We start from the raw sequence: 27778 nt of genomic DNA on the forward strand, positions 1-27778 counted from the left end.
AATTCAAAGTAAAAGAGTCACACTTAATTTAAATAAATAAATAAATATCTATTTGGATTATGAGCAAGTTGTAAATCATAATATAAAAAGTGCGATAAAATAAATAGAGAAAACATTTGTAAAATATCAGAATCAGAAATTCTTAAATTATAAATCAGATAGTATATATTACGATGACGTTAATCAGTCTGCGATACGTTGAATGCTGCCGACATCAGTAGCAATAAAATAGCTATCACACGGACTTATATCGAGGTGAGTAAACAGTTTAACAAATTGTACTCTATCGAAGCATACGTCAAACATACTATACTACATACATTTACAACTATAACTATAACCATAACTAAATAACAATATATTTGCACTCCGTATAATACTACTGCTATCTACATACTACATAATACTATACAGAACATTTACAACCGAATCTTATCGTCACTAAAACACTCAAATGTTTACTCTAATTATTATGGCGTCATAAATGATATTCAAACACAATATTAAAAAAAAAAAAAATATTATCTCAAAATAAATAAATATTATTATTAAATATATTACTCATTATCAGTGGGAAAAATTTTCTACAATATTTAAATACTTAACGTATGGTTAGTGTTTTATCAATATTTAACATTTTCATTTATTAAAAATAAAAACAACATAGTTGAGAAACGTAATGATGCGTTTACGTTTCCATAAAAAGTGCATTGAACCTCTAGTTATATAGTACGTAAATTACTTTATAATATAACATTTAAAATTAAGTAAATAATTTATGTTATTTGTTTAATTACTGAATTGTTAATAAAAAATTTATTTGTTTAACTTTTTTAATCTGCGGTCGCTTAAAATTTAAATCAAAAATTTTATTTGAACTTGAACTTGAACTTGAAATAAAAATTTAAATAAACTATTATTATTATTTATTATCAATGTGAAATATGTTCTAGAAGCCTTTTATTTGTGTTTAAATATTTAATATAATTGTAAAACTTATTAAAATTTGTAACTGATTACGAACCAGTTTCTTTTTACCTGATAAAACGATAAAAAAATTTTTGCGCACAATATTTGAGTGACAATTGATGATTCGTTGATTGTACGTCGTTAAAAATAAGAGTTATATATCATTTAAAAATTGGGATGCCCCGTGTGCTCAAGTACCATCGTCATAGATAAGTAAACGGTAGATAACAATTTCTCTACAAGTAAACACTTGATCTCAATAATTATTTTTTCTTTCTTCTTTAACGCAATCCATTATTTAAATATATATATATATATATATATATATATATATATATATATATATATATATATATATATATATATATATATATATATATATATATATATATATATATATATATATATATATATATACAATAAAAAAAGCAATTATGTGTCGGTATAGAATAATCTTGAGCTTATTTAATAAACAAGAGTACATAAATGATTAATATTTTTCACAACGGCAATATTTAATTAAAAAATCCAACAAAGATTTCGCGGATAAAAAATCAATTTAATGGTTGAAATTAATAATAATAATAATAAACAACAATAAATATATCTAGGTTTATAATACATAATAAAAATATCAAAAATGTATTCTCATTGCTTATGAATTTTACTTAGTAAACAATAAAATTTCTAACAATGGGAAAATATAATCACTGGAATTATTTTTATCATAGGTATCTTGTGAGTTACATATTTTATGATATTGCAATAAAAATCTGCTACTTCATTACTATTTATCATGGTTTTTTTATAAATAAGTAAAAAAGTAATGAAGTTTTCCAGCGGTAAAGTTTAAAATATTATATTAAAAGAAAATAGATGAAAATAAATAAAATGTACGGATAGGAAGGTCATCTTTCAAGTGTTTCAAGGATAAATTCATATCATCGATATCGTGATACAATTGCCGCGTAATAATTACACCAATTTAAAATGCATAAAAAATATATACAATTAAAAAAAAAAAGTATTTATTTATTTCAAATTAATCACAAAAATAATCTGCCAAAAAATTAATTCAAAACAAAAATAAATTACTGAATTTAATTAATAATCTCTCTAAAGTAAAGGCGCCAGAGGGCGATAATAAATAAATCTCTTACGTCAAATAAAATATTCGTAAGCTACTATCAATTACATCTGATCTTTCCTTTTTTTTTCCTCCAATTCACCTCTTCTCCCTTTGAACTCTCAGTACAATTAAATATATATATATATATATATATATATATATATATATATATATATATATATATATATATATATATATATATATATATATATATCTGTGTAATATCATTATCATTATACGACAGCACACGTGATTTCTCGGTCATCGCGTATCGTTTTATTTAATATACAAGCAAAGTAAAGAGTTTAACACTGCAGGGGAGTCACATAGAATAAGCCGAGGCATTTTTTATCAGTCAAGTGCGGTCGCGTGCGGCAAACGGTCCATTCTGTTTGCTGATGGTCTCTTAACTTCTAGTCAAGCTTATAAGCATCTATATCTCACTTCTATTATAGATTTACGAGTGACCTCTTGATTTATTTATTTTTTTTTATTTAAGGTCAATTTGAATTTATTTATCATTATCAATTATAAAATAAATAATTCACTTGTGCTGTTAATATAAATGTTAATTAATATTTGAACAATAAATTAGTCAACTTGGGGTGAAATTATTGACAACCTGGCGCTCTCTTGGTCAAAGATCATAACAGAGTGAGTAATTTAAATCAGAATTCAAGTTTATATACCAGAAGAGGATGTAATTTAAAAAATTATAAATCTAGTTAATTTATTTAGTTTGTTAATTGTTTTATTAATTATCTTTATTGGTAAAATAATATTAAAACAAATATTTAAACTATAATACTTAGACAAAGTTCAAGATTATTTTTGTTTTATCAAGAAAAATTGATATTAAAAATTTAAAAGAATATTTTTATAATATTTTAATCTTTCTCGGTAAATTTTATCAAATACGATAAATATTAATCTATTGCTTGTTTTTTTACAACTTTTATCTCTAATATCTTTTATAATTTTTTATTATTTATAAATTTTGATTATCACGCGAAATAATACTTAACATTAAAATTAAACGATTTTTCCGAGTGATTAATCTTTGATATATTTTTTTAATACTCTAACGGTTATGGTTAAATTTATCTAAATATATGAAAGCTATTTTGTTAGAATAAAAAATTAAAAGGAACAATTACTGTCGAAAAATATTAGGTTTGATCAAAATTAATACTTAAAATGTTTATATCAATAAAAAGTGTCTAAAATAAATTTCCTTGGCAAAACTTCTCATTATATGAGTGAAATCAGCCTCGAACTAAATACAAATTTTAGAAAAAATTATTTGAAGCAAAATTTCGGAATGAGTATGTTGAAATCTGACCCTAAATAATTTTTAAAGAATTTAATTAATCAAAAAATCCTATGTGACTTTTTTTTTCTCGAGCATTCGATTTTCTACAAAAATATATTAACTTTCTTGGAAGACGTTCAGTTAGTGAATTATAAAAATCAGAAGGAGTAAAAAAAAAATTTTCCTATATTATTAAAATGGTAAATTGAAAAATGCAATGCGCAAAATTTAAATACAAAAATTAAAATAGAGACATTTAAATCTAGAGTCTTTGAATTCTTTAACTACCTAGAACTCAGGGAGGACTAAAAACCCGAGTCTACAAGAATTTTACAAAATTTATAGAATAAACCGAAATCCACAAAACTTCATTGCTCTAATTCATGAGTAATTCTATTTATGCTATCATTTATAATCTATCATATTGATAAATGTCTATGTTTATGATTTTACATGTACTTTATTCTTTTTTTTTTATACCTTTGCCATCTGGCTTTCGCCTCGGCATTTAAATCTGAATAAATAAATAAATATAAATGTATTAATTAATAACTGGGAAATCAAGACGACACGTGTATACTTGATTATTAATAATCTGACTAGACGTAAGTCTCGACCCTTTGTAATTTAAAGACGATACAGTTTTCCGCTGATTCTTACGAGTTTCGAGTTTCATAATATAAGATTGCGAGAATAATTTAGTATAATCATTCTGTACTGATGTATGGGCTCTAGTTTACTTTGCGTGTCTACTGGGACGACGACACTCACGGCGATTCTTACGTATCAGCTGTAACTGTTACACGTGATTCTTCTATTATTTTTATTTTTTACATAAACAACAATAACTACTACTTTTAATGTTTTCTTAATAAATATTTACTTTCATTGATATTTATTGCTTTGGCATAAAAAAAAAAAGTTGAAAATCATTTGTGAGTTTCAGAAATAAACAGTTGGAAAATGGACTTTTAAACATTTTTGTAATAATAAATTACCAAAATCAAAAATTGCCGAAAATTTATTTATTTATTATTTATTAATCAACATACGCCTATCGGCAATATACATCAATAGAAAGTATTTAAAATTAAATAACATTAATTCAAAAAGAAAAATTAATTAGAATTTAATTAATGAAAAAACAAGAAAAGTCTTTGCAATTTATACATAAATGAGCACAGAATGCTATTTTTAACCTACTAGAATTCAAATTTGCGCGCGCAAGCGCGCGCCTTACTATAGCGTTTACATATATTTTCATGCTCATGATATATTCGACCAATCACGTTACGAATAGTTTGATGCCACATACATTTCATCTCAATTTTATATAAGGAAGGATTTGACCCACGGAAACATAATATAAAAAATAGGGCGTGCCAAAATGTAATTTCCGAGAAGAACCTTTTAAAATTGGAATTTTGAATTCCGCTTTTAACAGCAACTGTGTTTAGGCATTTCTTGAAATATTTCGGGGTAAAAGGATTTATTTGATTTTCACAGAATTTTTAACAGGAGATTCAATTTGGCACTTCCGGCCAAATTTTGAATTTTCAGCAGAAATGCCCAAACTAAGCTCCTGTTAAAAAATTCTATGAAAATCAAATTTATCATCTCACCTCAAAATGTCTCAGGAAATGGCCAAACACATCCTTTATTAAAAGCGGAACTCGAAATTCCAATTTTGAAAGGTTCTCCATGGAAGTTACATTTTGGCACACCCAAAAAAAAATTTTTTTCAGATACTTCCGCTGTAAAATTAAATGCAATCGTCAAATTTTTAAAGAAATCTATAAAATTCTAAAAAAATTGTTTCAGCCATTAAAATTTTTCCTTATAGACTTTATTTGGAAATTAAAATGACTTGCTTTTTTAAAATTATTATAATTGGAATAAGATCTTAATCGATTTTGAAATTTTATCGTAGGTCATTGACTTTATTTTGTTTAACTTATTGGGCTTATATTCAAATAACAATATCATTATTTTGATCAAATAGTTTTTAAATTTTGTAGTACTTAACGAATTCAAAAATATTAAAAGTTGATTTAAAAAAAAAAATTTTTTTTTTTTAAATCATTGACTTTTCCAATGAAAGTCATCAAAGTATCAATCAACAAACAGTTTTATATCTTTTATCAAAAATTAATCACTTTTATATTATAAATAAGTTCTAATCTACATTCAAACTAATCAATTTATACGATCATATAAAAAAATTGATAATTCACCTGCATCATGATGACATTAACGAATCATTTAATGAGGCTTAATAAAACAAATAATTCATAAAAAAATCTCAAAAATTTTAGTTTTACAAAAATTTGCAATAATTTCCCTACTAAGAAAAAAATATCTTACAAATTAACAATCAAGGTAACAAATTTTATATAAAATAATTCAATCAATGTAAGTTAATATCACCAAAGTGCCAATACAATAAAAGAGATAAAAAAAGGTTATTGTAAATTCTTCCATCTGTCAATGACTTATTTTCCTGGTTGAGTACGAGGCGTTATCACCATCCCGTCAATTGATAACGTACAAACACGCGAAATATTTATTTCTTTCTTTAAAGTTTTTTCTTCGTATTTTCTTATTAATAATGATATCAAAATTGCGACAACTGATACAATAAATTCCAACGAATAATTCAAAAATTTAATTACTTTATTATTAATAAATGTAAATACTTGTATTAAGAGTGAAAAAAAAAAAACAATTAAGAAAAATTACTTTGAAAAAAAAAAAAAAAAAAAAAAAAAAAATATTTTTAAGCGTAATTTATCAAAATGGTAGTACAAATTAACATTTAAAGCCATCTAGTGTTAAACAATGTTCAAAAGTCTATTACAGTCTCGGAACACTACCGCTATGCCTGTCTATTATATTACTTAACTTGAATTTTACACGACATACTACAATCACAACTATTTACTCAATGATTTTTCGACAAATTACAGTAACTAATACATTGAACGAGTAGTACATATTTGAGATTCTAATCTAATGTGATAAGAAGCGCAGTAATTGCCTCTGCTCCGAGCAGTACACGTAGCTCGGTTGGACGGTTAACTTGCACTTGTCTAACAGGATACATATAATTTTTATTAATTGTAAAATAAAAATTTTGAAGTGTTGAGTTTTGTTGAAGTTACACAAAAAATAAATTGCTAAGTGGCCGACTGTAATGAAAAAAATTTATAGAAGTTTTATTTTCTCAACCAAAAGATTCAGCGGATCAAGGCTGGCAGGAATCGGACGAACGGAACTGAGGCTGCCGCAGGTTAATCCTGTAGGAAGGACATCCTCATTTGAACCTCATTTCTGCGACAACTGTCAACGTCATCTCCGGTAAACTTTTACTTTCATTTTTATTATTTATCGATCGTTTTTCGAAACATATGTCCAAGAAATTATTTTACAAGTTAATTAAAATTTCTAATATAGTATTATATAAAATACTTAAGGATGTAACGATGTAACAAAATAAAAGAGTGGGGACAGGTACCGGTACCCACGTGACTTTTCTTTAAAATTGACTGGTCACCGTATTTATTTTTATTTTTGTTTTTTTTAATCAAAATTATCGTCTGGGTGTTTAATTTCAATTCGATAGTTTCTTATTAATTTTTGCGGGAGATTTAAAGGGAAAAAAATATAAAAATGTATCAAAGTTTAGAGATTACCCCACAATATATAGAACCGATCTTAAAATATTCCCTCTAGCGATAATTATTTACATAAAATCCTTAGCTGTTTTTTTTTTATTTTTAAAAATAAATTTGCATAAATTTGAACAAGATGTAATAAAAAATGTCTTTAATCTCCGGTATTTTTTTATTTTAGCTTCCGCAGACTGTCGGCGATTGGAAGATCAGACACTAGATTCCCTCAAGTAGATCCTGGTATAATTAATTTCCGTACATACCGGCTAAGGTAATTCCATTAATTATTATTATTTTTATAAAAATTTATATTGCGTTAAATTTTTAAATTAACTTTAATTTATAATAATTATGCCAACTGACTGTAGTTCAAAACTAAGCAAAAAATCTTTTCATTCGAATGTTTTTTAATTGAAAATAATACTGACTTTTAAAAAAAATGTTTATTTTAAAAACAAAGTTTTTATTCCAAGTATTGCATAAATACTAAGTTTTTTTTTATCGGTATTGTTACATGTTTTATTACTTTTAATAGCAAGTAAGAAATTCGACAGTTTTTCTCTTAAAAATCTTTTTGTCTGGATAAATTGAATTTCTTATCAATTTAGAGTGTAAACTTTCTTATAAGGAAAATTTTAAAAAATCTGAGAAATATCAGTTACTCGATTTTAAAAATGAAACAGCCGTCAGACTTGGTTTTTCCAATTTCTTTTATCTTCTGTCAACTAATAAGCGTTAATTTAAACTATTGGATTTCCCAAACTAATTATTATTATTATTATAATAACTTTATTAATCAATATCAAAAATTGATAATTAATTTTACTTAACATATTAAAATTAGCTAATGTTGGTAATGAAGTAAACTTAACTAAATATTATGAAATAAAAATAAGTAAAATATTTTAATGAAGTAATTATTCTAAATGACAAGATTATTATGATAAAATATTGTTTTAAATGTAGTATCATCAATATTTTTGATAAAGTAATAATAATAATAATAATAATAATAATAAGAAGAAGAAGAAGAAGAAGAAGAAGAAGAAGAAGAAGAAGAAGAATAAAAAGAAGAAAATAAAATAACATTACAATATTATGGATTTACAATGAATAATTTATTATTATTAAAAAAAAAAAAAATGTAAACTGGAAAGAAATGGTAAAAAACTAATAACAAAACTTTTTACAGACATGGTCGGGGTTCCGAACTCGACTACCGACCCTAAATTGGTCGAAATCACGAAACCGGAAGACGATGGACAAATGAAAAAAATCGAACATGTTGTCAACGAAATCGACAACGTGTCTTCGTTGAAAAATACAATAATAATACCACGAATAATAATGTCGTCTGAGAAAGATGGTGGCGATGGTTTTGTACTAGCTTTCAACGATAACGATAATGATGGACAGAAGAAATTAGAACGTCCGGTGGATCGAATCAAGCCGGTACACGATTTGACCGAGAAGTCACCAGGTCGAATAATGAAACTAATTATCTTTATTATTATCTATAATAATAATAAATTAATTTAATTCAATTTATTTACACTTGGCCGAGATAAAACCTCGAGCTAAAAAAATTATTTTATCTATCACTGTTCTATTCACGATAAATTTAATAACTAGTTTAAACAGATGTAAAGTAATTTATATTGTACGAGGCGATTAATTTATGAATTAAAATTTTTTATCTTCGTAAAAGTGTAATTTACAGCCGATTAATCAGTGAGCGATCAATCGACCAAAGTTTCAAATGGTAAAAATTTATGAGTTAATGAAAAACAATAACAATTTAATTAATATTCACGATAATCCGCTCGAATAATAAATTTTAGTCGTGTCTTATTTGCTTTTTTATTTTAATTTATTATTTTTTTTTTTTTTTAATAAGTTGTTAACCCCTAAATCTGGCGAGAAACAAAGTCTTAATGGAAAATTATTCATTGAGTTATACTCGATAGAGTCGATGGGTCACACGTTTTTTATTAAACTCCGATTACTTGTTTGTTTATTTATTTATATTTTTTAATATATACGCTTTAATTTTAAAAAGTTGTGAATGATACGTGAAATGACGATTAATACTCCGCTTCTAGGCGACGAATCTCTATCCAGCGGTAGTTCAATAGTAACTATCTCATCAGCAGCTAATTCAGATCCTGATCCTGAGGCCCCCAATGACGGCGACTCAAAGAGAAAACCACGTGATATTTTGAATGAAAGGTGGCAGCATACGGCATTGCAAGTGTCAGTGCCATTCTTCATCGCTGGAATCGGAACTATCGGCGCGGGTTTAGTTCTTGATAAAGTTCAAGTAAGTTTTTTTTTCCGTCAATAAATTAATAGATAAATAAATTGTTTAATTTAAAATTATTGAAACGTCTTTTTATCTTCTTGAGAAATATTCATTTCAATTTTATCGGTGGAATTTAATTTTTACATATCCTAACAAATATTAGCTTATCAATTTATCATCACTGAGGATTATCGTATCTTAAAAATTGATAATTATTTCATATTATAGAGTTATCGGACTTACATCTTGATTAATGCGTTTTTTATTCAGTAAAGTTATTTTTTTTATTCATTTTTATTGAATACACATTTAGTGATAACTGACAACAAATTATTTACTGACTCTAATCACATATGATTTAATTTAATCGAAATTTTTTCAAGAAAAATTGTAAATATTACTCCAAAACAAAAGCGATAAAAAATTATGATTGAAGCAGACGTACAATTTTTAAAAATCTACATTATTAAGAAAATAAGCAAAATTTTGTGGCCAGTGTATTTATATGATAAAATCGGTTTTAATGGTTAAATTTAGAATCGTCGGAAAAGTCTTGACCTGGAGTTTTGCCTTTTTATAGTTTCATATCATTCTCACCGATAATCAATTTATTATGATAAGTATTTAGGCTGCATTCAAAAATGCTCTATCTCTAGATACATAGTTAAGAAATGACCTTGTATCTTATGAAATACTAGTGGTTACTCACCCGCTCCGTTGGGCACTTTATAGAATTACTAGCTGTTACCTGCCCGCTTCACTGGGCTTTTTATAGAATTGTATTTTTAGATCTAAACTTGAAATTTAATTAGAGTATTGTTTTGACTTTCAAAAATTCAAAATTTCATCGAATTAGCATATACTTTTTATCCATGTAATTATTCATTGTAACTTTAAATGTGCAATAATTATAATGTTTGCGTGGCTTTTTTTCAAAAATGAATAATAATTGACACGAAGAAAAAAATTTGAAATGAGAATTTGGAGTCTATAGGAGCTATAACTTGGAAATTAAAAATTTTTAATTCTTCGAAAACCCCTGTGAGATGAGCTATCGTAAAATTTGCCCATAGACTTTTTCTACATCTCTTACAGAAGATTCCAACCAAATTTAGAGTCGATAGGAGCTATAGTTTAAAAACAGAAATTTTTCATTATTAACGCCCCCGCAATCTTTTTTGGGGTAGAATATCGTAAAATTCGTTCATAAATTATTTTTTCATCACTTACAGAAAATTCCTACAAAATTTGGAGTCAGTAAGAGTTATTGCTTGAAAATTAAAAATTTTGATTGTTAATACCCACCCCCGCAACCCTCTGTGAGGTGAGATATCGTAAAATTCGTTTATAGATTATTTCTACATCTTTTACAGAAGATTTCTACCAAATTTGGAGTCGATAGGAGCTATAGTTTGAAAACGGGAATTTTTCATTGTTAACGCCCCCGCAACCCCCCTTGTGGGTGGAATTTCGTAAAATCCGTTCTTAGCTGACCTCTACATAGTAAAAGTAATATTTCTACCAAATTTAAAGTCTCTACGCCTTATAGTTCCGGAGATATCGTGATGAATCACTATATACCTAAAAATCTCTTATATATGTATAGGTTGACATTTTTAAAGATATAAACTCACCTCGACATTACACTTATCGCGACCTTTAATTTGAGTACCCACATCAATTTTTCATATATTTATATATATTATATATATGTATATATGAAAAATATATAAAAATTCATGTGGGTACTCAAATGAAAGCTCTTGATGAGTGTAATATCGGGATGAGCTTATATCTTCAAAAACGTCAATATTTAAAAAAGTATAGTGCAATTTAACAAAAGTTATTATTTAATAAAGCAAAAACTCTAAAAAGTACTTATCTTGAGTTTTAAAGACTTTTTCAGAGAAAAGTCCGAAAAATTCACACCAGGGGTCATATAGTGACTGCAAGGTTGCTAGTTTATAAATAATTTACTTATTGTACAATAGTGTAAAAATATAAAAATTCTTTTAAAAATTTGAAAAAAATCTAAGCAATTTAAAAATTTTTTTTAGAAATCATTGAATTTAAAAAAATTAGTTACCTAATTTTAAGCTCATAAAAAAAATTCTAAAATTAACCTGCACCTAAAAAATTTTAATTTTTTTTTGTAATTTTCTTGATACTAGATCATTTTTTAAAATAAAACTAGAATTCAAATTTGCGCGCGCAAGCGCGCGCCTTACTATAGCGTTTACATATATTTTCATGCTCATGATATATTCGACCAATCACGTTACGAATAGTTTGATGCCACATACATTTCATCTCAATTTTATATTAAGGATCTAAAAAAAGTCAGATGCTTGCTGATGTCAGCATGATAAAAAAAAAAAAAAAAAAAACTATCCATCAAAAAATTCTTCATTTCACGATGTGTACGCATGATTGATTACATTATAAATTCTCAGTTTTATAATAAAAATAAAAATTATTATATTATAATGACTATAGCAATGACAATGTAAACATAGACACTAAATAGAAATAATTAATATTTCAGACATGGGACGTATTCAAACAAATAACCCAATTGCTTATCTTAGTGCCTTCACTATTGGGATTAAAAGGCAACTTAGATATGTGCTTGGCTTCACGATTGTGTACACAAGCGAATCTAGGTAATATGCACGATTTCCGTGAGATCGCTAAAATGATAATAGGTAATCTGGCGTTGGTGCAAATTCAATCGATCGTTGCTTCAATAATAGTTGCGATATTCGCAACTTCGGCCCACGCTGCCATGACAGGCGGTGAATTTTCATGGGACCATGCATTACTGGTAACAGCGTCGAGTGTCTGCACAGCAACCAGCTCATGTTTCTTTCTCGGTAATTTATAAATAGCACTTTATCAAACAAGCTATTAATCCTTACCTTTGTTGAAACTAGTCATAATCACAATAACAATTACAATCACTAGCGATAAGTCTGTAAGATGTAATTACATGGTATGGATTGTATTTTTTATTAACTGATTTCATTTCGCTTATCATTATTATTAGATCTTGTGATGATCATCGTCATCATGACAACTCATCGATGGAGAATGAATCCCGACAATCTGGCAACACCCCTAGCCGCTTCATTTGGCGATGTTGTTTCAATTACAGTTTTATCACATATTGCATCTAGTTTGTTCGAACGACTGGAAACTCAAATTTGGGTATTATATCTCATAATTGCTGGGTATTTGCTCATACTTCCTATTTGGATTTGGATAGTGTTAAAAAATAAATACACTAAAAAAGTTTTGACATCTGGATGGACACCTGTTTTGTCTGCTCTTTTCATCAGTGGGTAAGCCTGCACTGATAAAAAAATTAACTTAATTCAAGAGGAAAATTCTTGAGTCAAGATCATCATTTTAAAGAGTTTGATAAACTTTAATCAAGTCGGAAAATTCTAGATTCAAGTAAATCTTACGAGATTCAAGAATTTTTAGTAATTATTTACAAGTGAGGTCAACTCTATTTTGAGCCCTTAACTACACGGAAAAAAGTAAAATGTGAAAATCACTCGGATTCTGGTTAATTTTTATAGTTTCAAACAGTACAGTGGACATCGGAATGGCAAAAATGTAAATATTACAGAACTTAATGTAAAAAGTGTAAAAGCCGCAATTTATAATTTAATATCGAAAATAAGTGATTAGTAGCTGTCACTATTGTAAATAACGTCTTTCTCATCTTAAAAAATAACAGTTTCAAACAGTAAAAATTGCCATTTCAATATCGCGTTACAGATGCCATAAGGGCGTATAATAAAAATTTTTTTTTCGGAAATCAAAGAGTTTTTGTATGAAATGTGCAGAAATGCAAAAAAAATTTTTTCTCTTAACTAAAAATTTTCTTAGACTTAGAAAAAAAAAACAGAATTTTCATTATACGCCCTTCTGGCATCCGAGGTGGGTCCCGGGAGTAATAAGGGCGTATAAAATTTTTTTTAGCATTTCTGCACGTTTTGGACAAAACTACGTCGATTCCCGAAAAAGAATTTTTATACGTCCTTCTGGCTATTCACCAAGACCTTTTGGCGGTATACGCCCTTATGGCATCTAGAATGCGATATATAGTCCATACTATAAGGAGAAGGGGAACTCAGATAAGAAGAGGGTCTCACTCTGGGAGAATTTAACATTTGAAACAGTAAAAATTCTACTTTTTAAATATATATTTTACCAGTCCAAGAAAGTCAATAATTATAGTTTCATTTTTAGCATTGCGTTTAAAATTTACCATTTTACTTTGTAAATATTGACGTTGCTTGTATAAAAAATTTAGTAACTGTAGTTTATAATTTTTACACATCATGCGATCATTTTTTAGGTATGATATGATAAATATCAAAGTCAAAATTCTTAATTATTATACTTTAACATTTTAGACATTCACATAGCGAATATTACTGTTTGAAGTAGTATTTTTTTCCATGTAAAGAATAAATTGTCGCATTTAAACGATAAATATTAGAGTGATTATTAAAATCACGATTTTAATGTTTGAAATGGTAATTTTTAGCAGTTGATCATTACTTACTATAAATCGACTATTATTTATTACAATTTACTTTTTTCCATGTAGGTGAAAAATTAAAATTGTTAATTTTTCTTTATTCTGCTTGTTTTTACGGCGAATTTATGATAAAAAATTTCGTGAAAGAAAAAAATAAACATTTCGATAGCTTTTTTGCCTTCAAAAGCTTTGAAAAAAATTTGGCTCTCGTGTTTTGGGATAAAATTTCTATTTTATCTTTTAAAAAAATTAAAATTGAAATGGTTGACCCCACTTGTAAATATTTACCGATTTTTTTTATTTGATTAAAAAATAATGAAATTCTTTTAAAATAATTTTCTCATTTTAAGAATTTTTCTCTTAAATCAAATTAATTTTTTTTTTTTTATCGGAATAAAAAAGAATTTTAATAAAAAGTATTTTTATAAATAAAAATGTTACTGATTTTTACTAACTAATTATAATTACAGATTGGGTGGATTAGTTCTTAGCAAAGCTGCAGACATACCAGGATTTTCAGTATTTCAACCAATCATTAATGGTATCGGTGGTAACCTGGTATCAGTACAAGCTTCAAGAATATCTTCGACGCTTCATCAAACATCACTTATGGGAATTATTCCTTCATTTACTAAAATTTGCGTTTCACCATGGAAAGCTCTTATGAAAGGAGGTAAATTTTCTAATACTCGATTATTTTCTATAATTTTTTTTGCTCATCTTAAATAAAGAATTTCACAAATAATTTTCTTTTATAAATTATCTAGTTCCATTTGCAAAAACCGCAAGACTTTTAATAACAATGGGCATTGTCGGTGAATTGATATTTATATATGCGGCTGATTATATAAAACAGGGTGAATCTACTCTACATTTCTACTTTGTATTTTCATACATTGTGGTAGCATTAGTTCAAGTAAGAATAAAAATAAAAGCCATCAATTGGATGGATAAATTCTTATTTTATTTATAAAGATATTAATTAATGTTTGTTTATTTTTAGATCATGTTACTGCTTTATGTTGCGCATATCATAATTCACGCAATGTGGAGGTTCAAAATAGACCCGGACAATTCGGCAATTCCGTATCTAACAGCTTTAGGTGATTTAAGTGGAACGATATTCTTAGGAGGAGCCTTCTGGCTTCTCCAAGAAATTGGACATCCTTATAATGACCTCAGTGAAATGATTCCTTGAGCAGATTTATTATTTTCATTGTAATTATATCACCAATTAATCAAATTTTAAAGGTTGAATTAAATATTCAGCTAAGTAATGAGACTAATGAATTTTTAAACAAGTTATTTTATTTTTCTAATTGAAATTTTAGAGATAAACTTTAACTATTTATAGTAATATGTAAAATGACTCAGTAATTAGATTATTTAGTTATCGGGTTGTAGTGCCTTAAGGTGAAGAAAGTATTAACGTTGTAAAAAAAAAAAAACAATCGATATATATATTATTTATAACTTGCGTTATTGGGAATAACAGTGTGAGTCAATAATATTAGATGACAAAGTAAAATTCACATTTATAAAAAGACATAATACTCATAATATTGTAACATTTTTAGAGTTATATTAAATCTGATAAATGATTCAATACGTAATAATCAAATTTCTTGTTATATAAATAACAACTTTTTTTTTTTTTAATTCAAATAATGAATTGCACGTTGTATCTAAACTTAGAATCAAATATTTTTATTGTAATTAATTGTCCAATTGTTATGTAATTATTATAGATGCTTATTATAAATATTCAATGTGTATATAAATAATCTATTACCTTGCGTGTAATTTATAATTAAATTAAATAAAATTGTATGTGTAAAATAAATTTGTTAATAGTTTTAAATTGAAGTTTTTTATATTTACATACTTGATGTTTTGTTATCATAATTGTTATAATTGTTATTGCAAACTAGCGATAACGACTTAGTTCTAAAAAATTATGTTTAGTTGATGTTAAATTATTAAAATTATCTTCTTGAAGAATACAAATATTCTGCATGAAAATAAATTTAGCAGATATTTGATCATTTTTAGAACTTTTGTTAACAAATAAATTATGGCAAAAAAATAAGAAACAAAAATTGACATCCAGAAATTTTAAAAATCAAAAAATACAATTTATTAAAAATAATTTTTTATACTTAATTTAATTGTTAAATAAAATTAAAAATTAATCAGGTGACAGCTAACTTTAATATTCAATTTAATGAAAATTAACTTAGCAGATAGTTAATAATTTTAAGAATTTTTGTAACAAATAAATTATAGCAAAAAAAATTGACATTTAGAAATTTTAAAAAACTACAATTGCAATTTTTTTAAAATAATTTTTTGGGGCAAATTTACTTAATGGAAAAAAAAAAAAAAAAAAAAAAAAAACAATTATATTAGTGACAGCTAACTTTAATGTCATGCTAAATTAATTTTTCATGAAATTTAAAAATTTTATTTTTTCACTTTACCATTTTTTTAAATTTTAAGTAAACATTTCTTACCGTTAGTCAATAATAATAAATTCTATCAAGTCAACAAAATCTAACTTGTCAACCATTTTACAACGTCGCTAGTGTCGCTAGCACTTACTATAGCTTAGATTGGCACCATTGTCACTAACAAAATATTTCCCGCGTACTTGTCGGCTGCCTGTTGTCAATCACGTTTTGTCAACTGCAAACTATAAACGTATAACCTGCAACTCAGTGTTTTCTCATAAAAAAAAAAAAAAAACAGGTAAATAATAATTTACAATTTATAAATTATCATTGAAATATTAATAGTGGAATTGATGTTTGAAATTAATAAATTATATTCTATAGAAACAGTAAAAATGATGTGGGGAGATGATTCAACAACTGAAGGCGGAGGTGGAGGTGGTGGCGGTGGTTTCATGGACGAAAGCTACTCCATCGCTGCTCCTCAAGCTGATCGTGGAGAAACTAAACGTAGCAACAGCGTCGTACCTTTAATGATTTCGGATGTCCACAAAGCTGGAAGACATGGTAAAACCATTTGGGGAAAAGGTCTCAACGTTATTTGCGTCGTTGGTTTGGTCAAAGATATTTCGTCACAAACAACAAAGATAGGATACAGTATCGGAGATGAAACTGGTAATTTTTGATGACATTGAAGTTGAGAGACATTTGATAATTTTTAGAATTTTTTTAACAACCAAATTATAGCAAGAAAATTTTATTTAAAAATTTCATCTTTAGAAGCTCTGAAAAATTATTAATGACACTGAAGTTAGCAGACGTCTAAAAATTTTTGATTTTTTTTATTAATTAAATTACAACTAGAAAGATATTTATGAAAAATTGTACTTATAGTTTTTCAAGTTTTTTACATGTCAAAATTTTTTTTTTTATCTGTTTAATTGAAATTTTTTCAATAAAAAATTTCTAAAAATTTTGAAATGTCGGCTAACTTCATTTTCATTCATTTCTTTTATTTTTCAAGATAATGATTCGACAAAATGCATTTTATTAATTATTTATCACTGTGCTGATAAATTTTTTACATTGTCACAGGTACAATAATGGCTTTTAAGTGGCTTGAAGCAGAAAGTATTCCGCCAGAAGGAATAGAAGTAGGAATGTACGTGAAAATTCACGGGACTGTTAGAGAGCAAGGCGGTGAGAACTGTCATATTTTTGTCATGAAAATAAGGCCAGTTAAAAAATTTGCTGAGGTATTTTCTCACCTGTTGGAAGTCATTTCAATTAGTGCTCAGTGCAAATACCCTAAAAATAGCTTGCAAGGCAAAGGAGTTGAAGCACCAACTGCCAACAAAGAAGAAGATGACGATATGAACGATGATATTTGCCATGGTTTAACTAATGAACAAAAAGTTATATACAAAATAATTAAGAGTCACGATTCTGAAAACGGTATCGAGCGAAATTATTTAAAAACTCAGGTACCTGGTAACTTAAAATCTAAAGTTGATGTAATTTTGGATTTCCTTGCGTCTGAAGGACATATTTACACAACTCGCAATGACGATTTCTTCAAAGCTACTTGAAAAATATTTTTATTTTTTTTTTTCTACTTTCAAAAAGACATTATTCTTGATTTTTTGTACAAAGGTCGAGTTTTATAAACGTATTTGATAATAAGTATATTAAAAGGCTTTCGAGCAAATGTTGGAAGATTTTTTAGTTTGCATAGCAAGTCAAGTGATATAATTTGTATTAATAAACCTCGGTTTACTGAGAAGGGATCAAAGTAGCGATAATAATTCATACATCGTATCTAAGTCAAACTTATTGTAAAAGTTAAGATTTTTCTCAGCCACGAATTAAACTAATTTTCTTTGTACTTATTACAAATAGTTTTATAATATTTCCGAAGAATTGTCGAGGGTAGAGATTCAAAAACTTTTTATGTTATTGATTAAATTATTTGTAATACACTTAATCCATTAAAATAAAGCCTAAACTTTGTATATTTATGTCCTAAAAATATTTATTTACTACATTAATTTTAACGTTCTAAAACAGATGAATATTTTTACGATTTAGTGTAATAAATTATTACTATTAATTAAAATTATTTTTAAGAAAAAAATTATTATTAGGAGAAAGTTGATACTAACTTTTACTTAAAAAAGTGAATTAATGATACATTTTAATTTAAGTAAGATAATTTTAATTGTCATAAATTAAAGAAGAAAACATTCACTTTTTTTCGTTAATTTATATTTAATTTTAATTACATTTTATAATTTATATTAGTATACAGAAAATAATTTAAGGTAGTAGCTCCGCGAAAAGCATTTTTCAAGAAACTTGGAATCTTCCGTACTACTCGAGTGATGCAAATAGATTTCATACTAACTCTACCATCTCTCTATACCTCCACATGTAAAAAATGCAATTTCGAAAATTAATTACTCAATAACGGTGCGATGAATTGATCTGAAATTTTGATAGTGAATTATTAACATATTTATCTTTCGATAAAAAAAATTCTATAAGTTTCTTGAAACATGCTTTTCGTGGAGGTACTACCTCCCAAGCGTCACAAAAAAAAATTGTTGACTTTTTGAAGACAGTAAATTTAGCTGTTATTTCATAATTGTTTTAATTTTTTTTTTAAATAATTTTTAGAACAAATTTTTTTGTTAAAAAAAATTAAAAAATTGTCAATTGACATCTAACTTTAATGTCATGACTTTTTGGTAGATTTTACATTAACAAAAAAAAATTTGTGTCACTTGGGCTTAAGTAAAAATTTCAAACGACACTTCAATAAAGAAATTTTAATTTTGTAAACTAAATGAGCTTAATTACCGGAAATTTCTTAATAATATCACCAAGTACATTTTTAAAGCAGATTAAAAAGTAAGTTACAAAATGACCTCTTTAAATGAGTTACATAATTCCATAATCCTTCAATTTACCCACGTTATCATTTACATAATTACTTAAACTAATTAAAAGAAAATCAAACAATAAATTAAGTACAATATTATAAACTACTGTAATTTATTCCGCTCTAATTTTCAATTCATTTTTTCTTCTCTGATTTAATTAAACAAACGAGCAGTTCTATCTCCATTAGTTCAACTATTTTCTCTTTTTTTCATCACAAGTTTCATTTGCAAAATCACATCTGAAAAAAATGTTAATAAAAATAGAAAACTTCGGTCTTTTGAATATTAAATAACAAACAAGCCGCTGTTCAGCAATTGTCATTATTTGTCATACATATCTTGAATAGAACGAGTAAAAACGATTGTAATTGTAATTGTAAAAGAAACAAAGCAAGTACTAATATAAGTGACCAAGTGACTACACCATAGCTCATTATACGTTCCTATGACATTAAAGTTCGCTGTCATTTGACAATTTTTTAATTTTCTTTAACAAAAAAATTTGTTCTAAAAAATAATTTTTTAAAAAATTGCATTTTTAATTTATTAAATTTCTACAAGTCCATTTTTTTTAATAACTTTTTTTTTACTATGATTTATTTGTTAGAAAAAATTAAAACAATTGTGAAGTGAAAGTTGTATTTAATGATGACATTAAAGTTAGCTGTCACTTGACAATTTTATAATTTTTTTTAACAAATAAATTTGCTCCAAAAAATGATTTTTAAAAAATTGCATTTGTAGTTTTGCATTTTTAGAATTTCTAAATGTCAATTTTTTTTGCCATCATTTATTTGTTAAAAAAATTCTTAAAATTATCAACTATCCGCTAAGTTAATGACATTAAATTTAGCTGTCATTTCACAATTTTTTTAATTTTCTTTAACAAATAAATTATAACAAAAAAAAATTATTAAAAAAATGGACCTCTAGAAATTTTAATAAATTAAAAATGCAATTTTTTTTAAATAATTTTTTAGGACAAATATTTTTGTTAAACAAAATAAAAGAATTGTTAAATGACAGCTAACTTTAATGTCATGCTAAGACGACATAAAATTTAGCTGTCATTTCACAATTTAAAAAATTTTTTTTATTAAATAAATTATAACAAAAAAAATAATTAAAAAAATGGACCTGTAAAAATTTTAATAAATAAAATGAAAATAAAAGAATTGTCAAGTGACAGCTAACTTTAATGTCGTGCTAAGTTAATTTTAATAATTTAATGTCATTACGTTCTTATACATAATATTTGAAAAGTAAACTAAACAAAGAAAAAAAAAATAAAATCACAGGCGCAGTTGCGCAGTCTCGAACTTCGATTTCAGGTGTCGCATTTCTCGAATTAAATTCATTTCAACGTACATATCAGTCAGTACACAAGTATTTTAGTGTAAATTCATAAATACAATATAAGTATTATATTTATAAATTAAAATATATCTATACACAATATATATTGAATATATATCAAGATATTGATTAACTAATGTTATGTATACATAGATCGTACGTATTAGAAGTATGACACTATGAATTATATTTTAGTGCGCGGTAGATATTTGTGTCTATGTAGATGTATATACACACTGATGTTTGACGGCTAAATATAAATGTGTGAATTAATTTATTTATAAGTATATGTACTGAGCGTACAAGTGCACGATATACATACATATATTTAAACAACTAAATGAAGCAACTTTTAAGCGACTAAGTATCGTGGTGTCGTCAACTGCGTATAGTTTGTTCGACAAGTACATATGAGTAAAATAATTATGCTCGCGATAACGTACGCAAGAACGTCATCAGTGCACAGTAATACAACTTTAAATATCACTGGAATAGGTAATTTACTTTTATTAATTAAATTGTATTCATTTTCAAAATTAATAATGAATTGTCATGTGCTTATGTACTTTGTTTATGTGGAGGTATGTATTGTATGTATCTTGTGTATAAAGTGACTACAGTGCTATGTACTACATAAAAGTTGGACTTTTAAATTAATCATATGTAATAAAAGTTGTTGCCGTCTAATGTTTTGATCTTTGACACTTTATTGTCAAGTGCCGCGCCTATTTGTCACCTTACATTTTTATTATTATTTGTTTTAAATCTTAAATAAGAAATACAAACATGACTTGGGTAAAGAATAATGAACATGTTTTGTTAAATAACCTATAATTTTATGACAACGTTCTATAATAATTTTTATTATATTTGTTTATCAATTAAGTAAGATTTTCTTATTAAAAATTGTTTATCACTATTTTTTTTATATTGTAATGAAAGTGTAACTTTTTTTATGATAATTAATTTATGACAGTAAAGTTAGCTGTCAGTTGACAAATTTTTTATTTTCTTCAATAAAAAAAATTGTTCTAAAAAATTGCCTTTTTTAATTTATTAAAATTTTTGTAAGTCTATTTTTTTAATAATTTTTTTTTTTGCTATAATTTATTTGTGAAAGAAAATTGTAAAATGACAGCTAATTTAGCAGATATTTTATAATTTTTAAAATTTTTTTAATAAATAAATTATGGCAAAAAAAATTTATAAAAAAAATTGATATTTAGAAATTTAAATAAATTAAAAATGCAATTTTTTAAAAATCATTTTTTTAGAATTAATTTAATTGTTAAATGAAATTAAAGTTAGCTGTCACTAGATCATTTTTTAATTTTTTTTAACAAATAAATTTGCTCCGAAAAATTATTTTTAAAAAATTGCATTTGTAGTTTTTTAAAATTTCTAGATGTCAATTTTTTTTATAAATTTTTTTTGCCATAATTTATTTATTAAAAAAATTCTTAAAATTATCAACTATCTGCTGTTAATTTTCAAAATTGTTAAATAAAATTAAAAATTTGTCAAGTGACAGCTAATTTTAATGTCATATTTTTTTTTAGTAATTCGTAAGGTCAAATTTATTTGTGAGGCAATTATTTATTGTTAACTTGGTAATTGATTTAAAGTTAATTTTACAGTTTAATTGTAAAACAAAAATTTAATTTTATTATTGACCTGGAAGTTTAATATATATTGATAGGTCACTTTTATCGAACAGATTGGTGTAGAAAGTTTTTATGAGTATGTTAATTAGTTAAATAATTATAATATTAATGTTAATTTATTTTCTAGGATGCAGCGAGATCAGTTGAAGGACCTCTCGTCCTGGATGGCTCGACTGTTACCGGAGCCGTTTGACAAGACAGACACATTAAAGATGTTCAGTTCTAAATCATCAACATCCACTAGCACATTTTACACTGAATTGGAAGACGAGGAAGAAGCTACCGACAACAATGAAGATAGTTTAAAGGCGCAAGAACAAGAACAACAATTAAATAAGAGTAATCACAATAACTTGAGGGATTCGCAATCATTGGAGCGACAAAGTGCAACAAGTGATGATGGAAATTCGCAAGATTCTGACTCAGTTATGGGTTCAGATGAGCACCAGCAGCAACAGCAGTTGCAACATAAACAATCATTTACCAGTCATTCATTTCCGCGAATTAGTTTTAGTGGGTTTCCAAGGTTTCAATCGTTTATTATGTCTACTTCAGGCTCAGAATCTACAGACAGTATTACTACCCAAGAAACATCTTCTATTGTTCAAATGACCCACAGTGTTTTGAAGTACAGGTCTAGCAGGTATTTTTATTGATTATCTCATTAGGAAAATAATATTCTTTTAGATCTTTAATAATTAATACGCTAGTTATAATTCATGCTGTCATTGTTTTATCAAGGTTAATGATTGATAATTCTCTGATTTAGGGTAGAAGTACCGTTTGTGGCCAGTGTACCTTTTTTGGCCACTTTATTTTCAAATTATTGTATAAATATTTCTATAAACGTATAAATGTATTAATTCATAAATTCTATCAAAATTTTACTTGAATAGTTAAATTTTTTTAAAATTTACTAAAATATCAAGTGGCCAAAAATGGTTCTAAGATGATCAAAACCGGTACTTCTACCCTATATAAGACATTAAAGTTAGCTGTCAATTTTTTAATTTTATTTAGCAAAAAAATTTATTCCAAAAAACTATTTTAAAAAAATTGCATTTTTTATTTTTTTAAATTTCTAGATATCACTTTTTTTTTTATAATTTTGTTCTTGTCATAATTTATTTGTTACAAAAATTTTAAAAATTATCAAATATCTGCTAAATTAATGTTCATATTTATATTTACTATAAACTATAAACTGAAATTATTCATTATCTATGAATTGCATCATTCTCGGCATAATTTTTTTTTTTTTATAACTCTAAACCAATGTCAATAAATGTGGTTTCTATGAAAGGCTTTGAATCGAGTGCTCAGTGATAAAAAAAATCGATAGCAGATTGTGGTATCAGATATAAATTGAATAAAGTGTCTTTTTCATTAAACGCTTGAATCAATAATTTATTTTCAGCTTTGAATATTTTTTTAAAAATAAAACATATTTATATAAATTAAATAAATCTTTAGAAGTATTGAAAAGTTTTAATCATAAAAAAGATTTTTTTATGACATTAAAGTTAGCTGTCACTTGACCATTTGTTTTAATTTTTTTTAACAAACAAATTTGTTCCAAAAAATTATTTTTTAAAAATTGCATTTTTTACTTTTTAAAATTTCTACTTGTCAATTTTTTTTTCTAATTTTTTTGCCATAATTTATTTGTTTTAAAAGTTATTAAAATTAATTTTCATTATTTTTTTTATTTTCTGATCTTATGAATGCTCTTGTAGTTATATTAATAACTATTCACTAGATGATAGCACGAGCCATAAGCTTCTTTTATTACAAAAACTTTAAATTAACTACAGCACGTGTGGAGATTATTATACCAGTATATGTTTATAAATAACATTTAATAATAAAAACAAAAATAATAATAATTTGTTTTGTTTCTTTTTTGTCAGGTATGTGACAACAAAGAGAAGTTCAAATCAGTATACAATTGACTCATATCCAGTAAGTGAATCAGAAAGTGAAGAAGAGTCTGAAACACGTTCATCTGAAACAGAGTTTACAATAGCTACAGACGAACCCGAAGAAAATAATATACCGTCCGAAAAAATAATAACTATTTCTAAAGATACAAATGACGTAAAACGTAAACGAGCTAAAAAAGTAGCCGATGAATTATTAGCTACAGAAAAAACATATGTTAATATATTACATTTAATAGATCAAGTATTTCAATTTAGAGTCGATCAAGAGAATCGCGCTCATCCAATGTTTCCTCCTGATACTGTACAACAAATATTTTCAAATATCAAATCTATTTATAAATTTCATAATGATTTTTTATTGCCACAATTAGAAGATAGAATGAAAATATGGGACGAAGACTCGCGTATTGGTGATATTATGAAAAATTTTGCACCATTTTTAAAAATGTACACTGAGTATGTTAAGAATTTCGACCACGCTATGAATTTAATTCATACGTTACAACAAAAAGTACCGAGATTCGCTGCTATTGTTAACGAAATACAGAAACTTGATGTCTGTGCCAAACTATCACTCACTCACCACATGCTTTGTCCAATACAAAGGCTACCTAGGTATGAATTATTGTTAAAGGATTATTTAAAAAATCTCACCGAGGATAATCCTGATTTTTTAGATACAAAAAGTAAGTCTTTTATTTTATTATAAGCTTATTTAATTTTATTAACAGAAAATTAATTTATTTTTTTTATCTTGTAGAGGCACTAGAACTAGTTTCAACAGCAGCGAATCATAGTAATGAAGAAATGAAAAAAATAGCTAAATTTAAAAAATTATTAGAAATACAAGAAAATATATATGATCCCTTGGATCTAGTCAGTGCAACGAGAGAATTAATTAAGGAAGGTCGTATTGTTAAAATTTCAGCGAGAAGTGGAGATCATCGGGATAGACACTTATTTCTAGTACGTACATAATTGTTTTTTTTTAATTTTTTTAAAGGGCACAACCAGTGTGACAGCCTCAAAAAAAGGCGATTTTTGAGAATTAAGATAAAAAAAACTCCTGTATAATAATTACATATTTTCCGAGTTATACGCAATCTTCGACGGCACTAAAAAAAAAAAAAAGTTCCTCCACTGCTGCAGTGGTTCCGGTCTTCTCCATGGATGAAACATAAAAAATAAAAATATTGTCTGTACAATGACCCTCGGTCGAAAAAAAAATATAAAAAATTGACAAATCGGCGGCGTTATTGAAAAAAAAAAGTATAATTTTATCCAAAATTTTGGTCGTTTTTGGCCTGCTCAAATTCGATTTTTGATCAGATAAAAAAACTGGAGGGTCATTGTATGGAGAACTATATACAGAATATGCAGAAAAAAATTTGGTATTGATGGGATCATTTGTCTCCGAGTAATGACTGCAACAAATTCTAAAAATGCTGTTTCGAGATAAAGGCGTTGAAAGATAAAATGATCTTATTCTAATTGCCGAGCGGCTATTCTTTAAATGGCTGTAATTCAAAAACTATTCGAGATATCGATGAAAAATTTTAGTATGTTATTTTTAAAGGTGTAACTTATCAAAATATGAAAAAAAATCGATTTTTTGAAAATTTCACACTAGTTGTGCCACTTAACAAAAAATTTTGAAATTACATTTCAGTATTCAATTAAATTTAAATACAAATTTATTTTTTTTTTTATTGACTCAGTTGTTCATGTAATGACTTGTAATTTTTATTGATAGAAAGTATTCAATATAATTAAGTCGTATTATTTTTTTATTAAAAGAATAATTTTATTTACAGTTTAGTGATATATTACTTCTGTGTTCTATAAGACTGATACCTGGACCCTTGTATCGACTGAGAGCAAAATTTTTGATAGAAAATTTAGAAGTTATTGAAGGCGATAACTTAGAAACAGCTAATACATTTTACCTAAGAGATTTCAATAAGAGTGTTGAATTATATACACATTCAGCGGGTGAAAAAGCAGCTTGGCTTGACGCTTTATTCCAAACAATGCATGAAATAATGAGGCGAAAAGCCAGTCTAAAAATAGGCAACGAAAAAACTTCTCTTGTTAAAGCTGATGACGTAACAAGATGTATGGTTTGTGAAGCTATTTTTTCAGTTATGAAAAGAAAACATAATTGTCGTGCTTGTGGTATCGTACGTATTTATTGAATCTCTAGTTTATTTTCTTTATATCAATAACAATTAATAGAAGTAATTGGAATCACTAGAATTTTTTAAATTACAGGTAGTATGTAGTAAATGTTCAAATCAAAAGTTGTTATTCGAAGATAATAAAAATATGCGAGTATGTAGACTATGTCACGCTGCACTTACTCAGCCGTTGAATAAATCTCCATCGTCACCTCCAGGACCAGTACCAAGTCTTCTTCATGTGTCAGCCAATGCTCCATGTGTTTTATCTGGTTATTTATTATTAAAAACACAAGCCAGCAAACCTTGGACGCGAAGATGGTTTGCATTGCACCCAGATTTTGTTCTTTATACATTTAAATCTGATTCTGAAAGTCTCGCGTTAACTGCGACGCCAATGCCTGGTTATACATTAACAGAGGGTAATGAATTGCCAGAAGATGACCCGCTTAGTCAACGGGATAGAAAAGGATCCTTTAAAATTTATCATTCCAGAAAATGTTATTATCTTCAAGCTTCAAGTTTTAAAGATAAAGAAAGGTAATTTTATTTTTAAAATTATTTATTTTATTGTACTGTTATTAATGAAAGTACTATTTTTATAAATAAATAGGTGGACGCATGCCTTAAGTTTAGCAACCAAGGCAGAGTTACCTCATCCAGTGACTGAAGAAGACAAAAATACCGAACAAAGTCAATAACTAGCTAATTTAATTAATTATTAATTTGAATTGAAGAAAAAAATGAAAATTGAGTGATAGTTAATAATTGATCACGCACAACATTTTGTACCTTTTTCATATTTAACTAATGAAAAAAAAAATTTTTCTAGTGAATTATTTAAATGACGAATTATAAAGAAAAACTAAAAGAAAAATGCGTAAATAGGATAATTAATGTCTTAGAACATAATCAGCATTAGCAAGTATTAGTGTATTTAATAAGTAATGTTAATAGTACGTATTTAAATTATGTTGTAATTAGTAAATCATAATAAAATTTGTTGTATTGATACATTATCAATTATTATATCAAGTCAATTAATTGACTTTCGCAATTGAAGCGCTTGTTATTTTGTAATATTGTGTTATAGTATATTTAAAAATATATATTTAAGTGTTTAAATATGTATTAGGCATAAAATGCCGCCATTGTGTATTTGCACAAAAAAAAAATAAAAATATGAAACTATGTCGATTTTTATTTTTATCATTTTCTATTAACATGTATACTTATTTAAATTAAACTAGATTTAACACGCTCGCTTCGCTCGCCTTCAATCATTTAAAAATCCCGCCACTATCTCAG

At 26.2% G+C, this 27778-nt stretch overlaps 3 protein-coding genes across 6 annotated transcripts; all 3 read left to right on the forward strand.

The window, feature by feature from the left end:
* The first annotated feature begins 121 nt into the window (after positions 1-121).
* Positions 122-15781, forward strand: LOC141527463 (solute carrier family 41 member 1). 3 transcript variants are annotated; one of them, XM_074242965.1, is made up of 10 exons: positions 122-255; positions 6645-6767; positions 7263-7352; positions 8274-8561; positions 9184-9401; positions 11929-12256; positions 12430-12724; positions 14409-14611; positions 14706-14854; positions 14942-15781. In XM_074242965.1, the coding sequence occupies exons 4-10, from the start codon at positions 8276-8278 to the stop codon at positions 15134-15136; spliced, it is 1674 nt and encodes a 557-aa protein (XP_074099066.1). In that variant the 5' UTR covers positions 122-255; positions 6645-6767; positions 7263-7352; positions 8274-8275; the 3' UTR covers positions 15137-15781. The 3 variants fall into 3 exon arrangements, with proteins under 3 accessions (XP_074099066.1, XP_074099065.1, XP_074099064.1); XM_074242964.1 differs by lacking the exon at positions 122-255 and adding an exon at positions 2465-2752; XM_074242963.1 differs by lacking the exon at positions 122-255 and having other exon boundaries at positions 6411-6767.
* Positions 15782-16577: 796 nt separating this feature from the next.
* On the forward strand, positions 16578-18402 carry LOC141527452 (replication protein A 32 kDa subunit-B-like). Its single transcript, XM_074242937.1, has 3 exons — positions 16578-16686; positions 16773-17063; positions 17484-18402. The coding sequence occupies exons 2-3, from the start codon at positions 16784-16786 to the stop codon at positions 17975-17977; spliced, it is 774 nt and encodes a 257-aa protein (XP_074099038.1). The 5' UTR covers positions 16578-16686; positions 16773-16783; the 3' UTR covers positions 17978-18402.
* A 2132-nt stretch (positions 18403-20534) lies between these two features.
* LOC141527395 (FYVE, RhoGEF and PH domain-containing protein 4) lies at positions 20535-27661 on the forward strand. 2 transcript variants are annotated; one of them, XM_074242822.1, is made up of 7 exons: positions 20535-21181; positions 22478-22993; positions 24261-24979; positions 25054-25259; positions 26108-26473; positions 26565-27010; positions 27084-27660. In XM_074242822.1, the coding sequence occupies exons 2-7, from the start codon at positions 22479-22481 to the stop codon at positions 27169-27171; spliced, it is 2340 nt and encodes a 779-aa protein (XP_074098923.1). In that variant the 5' UTR covers positions 20535-21181; position 22478; the 3' UTR covers positions 27172-27660. The 2 variants fall into 2 exon arrangements, with proteins under 2 accessions (XP_074098923.1, XP_074098922.1); XM_074242821.1 differs by lacking the exon at positions 20535-21181 and adding an exon at positions 21510-21571 and having other exon boundaries at positions 27084-27661.
* The last annotated feature ends 117 nt before the right edge of the window (positions 27662-27778 follow it).

Source organism: Cotesia typhae, unplaced genomic scaffold (assembly GCF_013202065.1).
Source record: "Cotesia typhae breed Kobodo isofemale line unplaced genomic scaffold, CoteBio_Ctyphae contig_4, whole genome shotgun sequence".
NCBI classification, from domain to species: domain Eukaryota; kingdom Metazoa; phylum Arthropoda; class Insecta; order Hymenoptera; family Braconidae; genus Cotesia; species Cotesia typhae.